A 6,814-nucleotide genomic window follows, 5' to 3' on the forward strand; every position below is an offset into this window, starting at 1 on the left:
ACAAGGTACTGGTGATAGGAAACTGCACTGAGACAGGTTAAGCTCTGCTGCAGTGGGAACTAAGCAGGAAAGGATTTCATTCACAGAGTCACAGACTGCAGTGGGTTGGAAGGGAGCCTCCAAGGGAATCTTGTCCTAGCCCAGTGCAGGCAGCAAGGACATCTCCAGCTAGAGTAGGCTGCCCAGGGACACAGCCAGGCTGATCCTGAATGTCTCTAGGGAGAGAGAGCTTCAACCCCATCCCTGGGCAGCCTGTTCCAGTGTCTCCCCAGCCTAACATAAGGTTGGTAATGTAAACTAACATTCACTCTTTTTTTTTTCTGACTCCTTTGCTCAGACAGATACTAGCTCTGGCTTCTGATGGCTTTGCCGACTTTGGCTGTGCCCTTTGTTGTAGTCCAGTCAAGAAAGCCAAGAAAGGTGAGAAAGGTGATAGTGATCAAAATGATGAGGAGAAAAAGAAAGTTTGTCTTAAAGATCTTGCTGAATTAGTGAAGCCACCAATAGGTGATGGAGATACAAAACAGGGTAAGGATTCCCAGAGATCAGGAACCAAGGAAGGTGATTCTGAACATAATGTGATCCAACAGGGATTTCTAGCAGGGAGCCCTGGGAGACATCAGGATGAAGATGATGATATACAGTCAGCTAATGCACCCAGGCAGGAAATCAGGAATGGAAAAAAGATTATATCAGAGGAGAAACTGAACCAATAATGAGTTGGTTTGGGAAGATGCTGTGACACAGGGGCTCCTGCTTTAGCAGTAGGCAACAAGGCTGCAAGACAGCTAGGTCCACTTGCAAAGGAGTCTGGAATCAACAAGTAAGGAAGGAATTCCTTTGGTAAGGTTTCTCTGTGGACAGGTCTTCGATTGGCTTCCATGTTTCTGCAGAACTGAGTCCACTGTAACCCAGCATCTGCTTTGTAGGTGCTGTTGAGCTAAGCCCTGCTGTTTGTCCTTGGGGTGCCCATCTGCTGTGGCAATCCACATTGGTCAGTTCTCAGCAAGAGGATCAATGCTGACCTGTCAGAGGAGAGCCTCCCCTGAGGAGAGAGGAGTCAGCGGAGAGCTGAACCTGAGGACAAATTGGTGGCACGTGATGGGGATGCAGGAGGAGGTGGGAAAGGCCTTGTCTTGTTTCCCTAACATCAGCTTTGAGCATTTGTAAGGACATCATCCCTGCTAGGTGCCTCACACCAGCCCGGGACCCATCTCCCAGTGATCATTCCCAGTTGTCATCCCAGCACAGGCCTTGGAAAGGCAGCTAAGAGAAGTTTCCTCTCCTCTGTGCAGCAGAAAGCCACATCTGCACACAGCCTTCAGCAGCAAGCAACAGCCTGGGAGGTGACCTTGGTGCTCCTTCTGTCCCTACACTGTGAGCAGCCAGTGCCCTTCTCCTGCCAGGAGAAAAACGCTCTCCTTCCCCCTGGCAGAGCTGTGCAGGCCCAGCTTAGCAGTTGTCAGCCATGGTTTGGGGGGGAACACACAGAGGGCACCTGAGGACTGTGTAGGGCCTCCTGCTGGTGGGAAGGGATGGGGAGGAGATGGGGATGGAGTGTCCAGAGCGTGTGGGGCTGGAGCCTATTGCAGAGGTGTGAGGGTGAAGATGATGGCTGAGACACCTGAACTCCCCCCATGCTGCTGCCTTCCCCAAGGCAGCTTTCCAGGTAGGATCACTGAGGCTTCCTTCAGTCCCCCCTAAATCATCCTTTAGCCCTGCCCTGTGCTCATGTTGGCCACGTGTGAAAGCAAAGGGAACAGAGCCCTTGCCCTGCCCACTTGTGGCAGTTTAGGCAGGGTGCCCCCTGCTGCTGCCACACAAGATACACCTCCTGCATCCCGATTGTTCAGCCCAGTGGGTGGAGACAGGAATGTATGTATTTCATACCCATTATGTCCTGCACCCTACAAATCCATCTGCAAAGTCTCTCACTTCCTCTTCCTTCCCTCCTTGCTCCTGGGAGAGATGCTCCCCATCTGGGAATGGTTATCTCAAGGCCTCTTATGCCTGGCTAGACCTAACATCTGGAGGAGAAGGGGGAGCGGTGGTCTCAGACCTGGCCACTCTTGAGGCCAGCCTACCAGTGAGAGGTGAAGAAAGAGCCCTGGGGGGGTTGAGTATATCCTCAGGTGGGGAGAAGTGAAGGACTAGGAGGCTTCTGGGTATGCTGTAAGGGACTCTGTGTGCTTTGGGTTTCTTTTGTCACTGTGCTTGTAGCTCTCTGTAAAGCTCTCTGTAAAACACTTACTACTTTTCCATTTAAACGTCCATCACTTCTGCAATCCATTTGTGTGAATGTTATTCATTTTTTTGCCCCCCCTTTGGAGGCAAGAGAGGATCTGCCTGTCCTGAAACTGGGACACCACTGCAGCAACCCAGCCAGGGCAGCTGTGGCTACATGACCACTGGCACATGCCTGGCAGGATGCTGGCACCGCTCCCCAGGGTGGAAGGAGGCTCTGGAAGAGTGCTCAGCAGCATGGAGCACATCCCAGAAGGTGACTCAATGGCTGCAAGGCTGCAGCCTAGCCCAGTTCCATTCCCCAGCAGCAGCACAGCCCTGGCTCAGCTCATTGCCCAGGCTCTGGCAGGGCTTGCAGGAACGTGCCCAGCCCTGCATCTCCTTGGAGCAAGGGGACAGAAGTGGATGGCAAGGAGGAGGCCTTTAGTACAAAGTTGACTTTAATGGACACATTTTACACAGAGAGGTGGCTGCTGTGTGCACAGCTTCTAGATTCTCTTCATGACCCTCTTGAAGGTGAGGTCACCCATGGTGACAACCTGAATGAGAAATGGAGGGGGTTAGCTTTTCATGGTGCTTGGTGTGGACAGGGTCTGACATGCAAACGAAAGCAGCGCTGGTCACTGCACCATTCCCCATGCTCTTACACTGGTCATGACGTCTCCATTGAGTTCGCTGACATACTTGATCCCTTTCACAGTTGCCACCAGCTTGTTGTTCCCCTCCATCTGAACAACAGTCTGGTAGGAGAGGACACAGGCATTGATGTTATTGCAGGAGAACCTCTCATGCCCTAGACTGTGTCCTTCCTCTTCTGCACAGAGTTGTTACCATGCCCCCTGCAAACACTCTGGAGTAAGTTTCTCCTCTGGTGAATCCGCTGTTGCTTGGAGGGTGAAGAGGGAGGGTGAGGAGACAGGGTTGTGCTGGTCCTGGCTGCAGCACAGAGAGGGTGGGGATACTTCCTTTGACATCTGCAGGGCTGTGACTTTGCCACTGCACCTACCTCTCTCCTTACCATTCAGACTCATTCACTTCTCCCACACTGTTTGATGCTAGAGCAGCGATCCTTGGCATCCTTAGACATCACAGCAACACAAGAATTTTGGAGGAGAAGAAGGAAGGCTCTTCCCCGTGGCACTGCTGCTCCCTCTGTGCAGCCCTCCTGCTCTCTGGGGCAGCTCCTCATGCAGCACCCAGACCACGAGCAGCTGCATGCCTGCTGCAAGAGGACTGCAGGGCCCCCACAGTTGGCCCAGGGCATGCTGGCTCCGCCTCACCACCCAACTACTGCACACTGCTACAGCAGCCTCCTTTGGGCTGAGGTGACAAGAAGCTGAGCAACAGCATGGAGCTACAGGATGTCTTGGTCAAGGTGAGGAAGAGTTTAAGGCACTTTCATAAAGTCGGTGATGGTGGAAAGCTCTCAAGGGGACAGGAACAACTGCTGAGTCTCCTGCCCCAGGAGGTGCACATCTCCAAGGGCTACAGACAGAAGCAGCTCCCTGAGAGCACCTGTCACTGCTCATTGAAATGACTCAGATCTGGAACCCAGCAAGCCCCAGGTCTGTCCCTCTGTCTGTCCATCTCCATACATATTCCTTTCCAGAAAGTGTTCCTAAGAGAGCTGAGGGCCTGCAGGCAGCAGGGCAGAGGCTGCCACACCTGCAGACTTGGTCTCAGTGCTGAGTCTCTTCCCATCACATCAAGTCCTGCATGCAGACCGTGAGAGACAGAGCTAGGCTGGGGAACTGCCCAGGGCCCTTCCCTCTGTCAGCTCTAACACCTCTGCTCTGGTCAGTCCCTGTTCCCAAGTGCAGAGATGGCTGGAAATGCAACTTAATGTCCTTGAGCTCCCCCAACCCCGGCAGAGGAGGAGCTGGTGACTCACCTTGGCTTTCTCTCCTGTTGGCATGGTAAATTCAAACTCCTCCCCGAGGGTAAACTCATTTGTCATCACCTTGGAGCCAATGGTCACAGTAAACTTGAACTTGTTCCCATCCTGCACAATATCTGAGGTGCTCTTGATGTCCTTGCCCTTCTGGATCTGGTCATCAGGAAGTCCTGCCCAGGAACAAGAGTTGTTTGTTGGAGCCATTGGTGATGCCAAATTAATGTGGTGGCATTTGGGGACCTGCAGCTGGGAGGGTTTCTATTGCCATGTGGAAAAGCTTTAGAGTACTGATGGCTCCCCAAGGACCACATGGCCCTGAGCCTGCTGGGGAGGCAGGAGACCCAATGTTACCACCCTGGGTTTTGTGTGGGAACTGGGCATCTCCCTTGGCCCACTCTCAGGCTGGCAGCAGGGCAGGCACCCCCTGGCTGAGCACCAGAGAGAAACTAACCCCCCACTTGTCCTTCCTTCCATGAGGGGCCAGCAGAGAAAATGCAACAACCTGATGCAGAAGGAGGGAACCAGAAGGTGTTTTGTGAGATTTAGGGTCCCTCAGAAGCAGGTCACCAAAATCTTCTCCCAAAGGCTGAAGCTGACTTGGCAGGGGGAGCCCCTCTGGCTGAGAGCCGTGTAGGGGCAGCACAAAGCCTCCTGAATCCCCAGAGGAGCAGCTGCCTGGCAGGGACACTGCTGGCAGTGCATTGGAGCAACCCTGAGCACTTTGCTGCTGGCTGGGGGAATTCAGGGCCTGGCAGCAGCACTGAGCAGCACCATGCTGAGCTGAGGGAGCTCCTGCTCACCCTTAAACCTCGCAGCCTGACAGAGCAGATCCACAGCTGCCCCAAGCCACCAAGGTGCTGCTGGCTTGTGTGGTGGCTTGAAAATGCCTCCCCAATATTAAATTTGCCATCCCAGCCCAGCTGGAAGCAAATGCAAGCTGTATTTACAAGCAAAACTACCATCTGCAATGGAATGCAACAAACCTGCACAAAAGAGACAGGATGAGAATATCTACAGGGATCTACAATGTGTGAGAGCACAAGAACCCCCCTGGCCAAAACCCAGGGCAGCTGACAGCTTCTCCACTCCCTGTTTCCCCTTACCCCCCTGGACACAAAGGCACAGGAGAAAAGAGCAGAGAGTGATTTTGTTAGACTTAGCCAAAAGAATGCAGCCAAGGTCAGCAGAAGCCAGCAGAAGCACAAAGTTAGTGTGTGCCAGAGGGAGGAAACCAAGAGAGAGAGAAAGTTGAGCAAACTGCTTCTTCTGGTAGATCTCTCTCTCTCCAATGGATTGTTGAGAACTAGCATCAGTTTCCTTTGCACACCCAAGAGAGTGATTTCCATTCTACCACTTGAAAGGTACAGCCTACAGCTACCACAGCTTGTGACGTGCATGTCAGCTGCCTTCTCACTGCTGTCACTGCTTGACACTGCTGCCACTGCTTGACACTGCTGTCCCTGCTTGACACTGCTGTCACTGCTGTCCCTGCTTGACACTGCTGTCCCTGCTTGACACTGCTGTCACTGCTTGTCCCTGCTTCTCACTGCTGTCACTGCTTGACACTGCTGTCCCTGCTTCTCACTGCTGTCCCTGCTATCACTGCTGTCCCTGCTATCCCTGCTTGTCACTGCTTTCCCCGCAATCACTGCTGTCCCTGCTTCTCACTGCTGTCCCTGCTATCACTGCTGTCCCTGCTATCCCTGCTTGTCACTGCTTTCCCCGCTATCACTGCTGTCCCTGCTTCTCACTGCTTGTCACTGCTATCACTGCTGTTACTGCTTGTCACTTCTGTCCCTGCTTGTCAGCTGGCTTGTCTCTGCTGTTCCTGCTATAACTGCTTGTCACTGCTTGTCTCTGCTTGTCACTGCTTGACACTTCTGTCACTGCTGTCACTGCTTGTCCCTGCTGTCACTGCTGCCCCTGCTTGTCCCTGCTGTCACTGCATGTCAGCTGCAGAGCCTGCTGGGACCAGCTTCCTGCAGGCCACAAAATCTCACCCAGCCTCTCCTGAACTTCAGCCACCATCAGAGAGGCTCTCTCATCTGCTTTGAGATCACATCTCCATGCACATGCAGTTGAAATCCTGCAAGGATTGTAAGAGACCAGGGGCAGAGAAACTGGGAGAGCTTTTCAGCCTGGAGCAGCAGCACAGCTCAGCTTCCAGGGAGCACTGGGGACTGTGGAGGCAAAGCAGCACAGGTCAGATGCAGGCAGATTGCAGATCAGGCAGAAGGCAGATGCAGGCAGAGGGCACATGCAGGCAGAGGGCAGATGCATGCACAGGGCACATGCAGGCACTTACCAAGGGCTTTCATGAAAGGCTCAAAGTTCTCCTGGGACTGGAGCTCATACTTGCCAGTGAAGCTCATGGTGCAGGGCTCCCTGTGCTCCCTGTGCCAAGAGAAGGTGCTGTGCTGGGCAGCAGAGCCTTGCTTTATAATGCCCCATGGCTGGGCAGAGATAAAGTGATGTAATTATTTTATGGGTCTGTTAAAACATTAACATCAAATTGGTCAGGGTCCAATTGTGCAGGCCTTTATTTGCCGCAGGAGAGGTAGTGGCAATGAAGATCTCAACAGCCCATTTTATGGAGGGAGCAACGTGGCATCCATGAAAAGCTGACAGCAACATAAGTGTGCAGATAGATTAATTATCAGAGGAGAGAGCCAAATG

The 6,814-nt window shown here is 53.0% G+C and overlaps 1 protein-coding gene across 1 annotated transcript; it reads right to left on the reverse strand.

The window, feature by feature from the left end:
- Window positions 1-2,666: 2,666 nt before the first annotated feature.
- LOC137456324 (fatty acid-binding protein, liver-like) lies at window positions 2,667-6,557 on the reverse strand. Its single transcript, XM_068167655.1, has 4 exons — window positions 6,444-6,557; window positions 4,136-4,308; window positions 2,892-2,984; window positions 2,667-2,783 (listed from the first exon to the last, which is right to left on the reverse strand). The coding sequence occupies exons 1-4, from the start codon at window positions 6,508-6,510 to the stop codon at window positions 2,733-2,735; spliced, it is 384 nt and encodes a 127-aa protein (XP_068023756.1). The 5' UTR covers window positions 6,511-6,557; the 3' UTR covers window positions 2,667-2,732.
- Between the last annotated feature and the right edge of the window lie 257 nt (window positions 6,558-6,814).

Source organism: Melanerpes formicivorus, unplaced genomic scaffold (genome assembly GCF_026170545.1).
Source record: "Melanerpes formicivorus ecotype bairdi unplaced genomic scaffold, bMelFor1.0.p_v2 SCAF_121, whole genome shotgun sequence".
In the NCBI taxonomy this organism is placed as follows: domain Eukaryota; kingdom Metazoa; phylum Chordata; class Aves; order Piciformes; family Picidae; genus Melanerpes; species Melanerpes formicivorus.

What these genes read in the sequence shown, in the direction of transcription:
- LOC137456324 (XM_068167655.1), bottom strand. Translation starts at nt 6,510, where the DNA reads ATGAGCTTCACTGGCAAGTATGAGCTCCAGTCCCAGGAGAACTTTGAG. An exon ending in GCCTTTCATGAAAGCCCTTG is followed by an intron (nt 4,309 to 6,443) that starts GTAAGTGCCTGC and finishes GTTCCTGGGCAG; the next exon opens with GACTTCCTGATGACCAGATC. An exon ending in CAACAGGAGAGAAAGCCAAG is followed by an intron (nt 2,985 to 4,135) that starts GTGAGTCACCAG and finishes CTCTCCTACCAG; the next exon opens with ACTGTTGTTCAGATGGAGGG.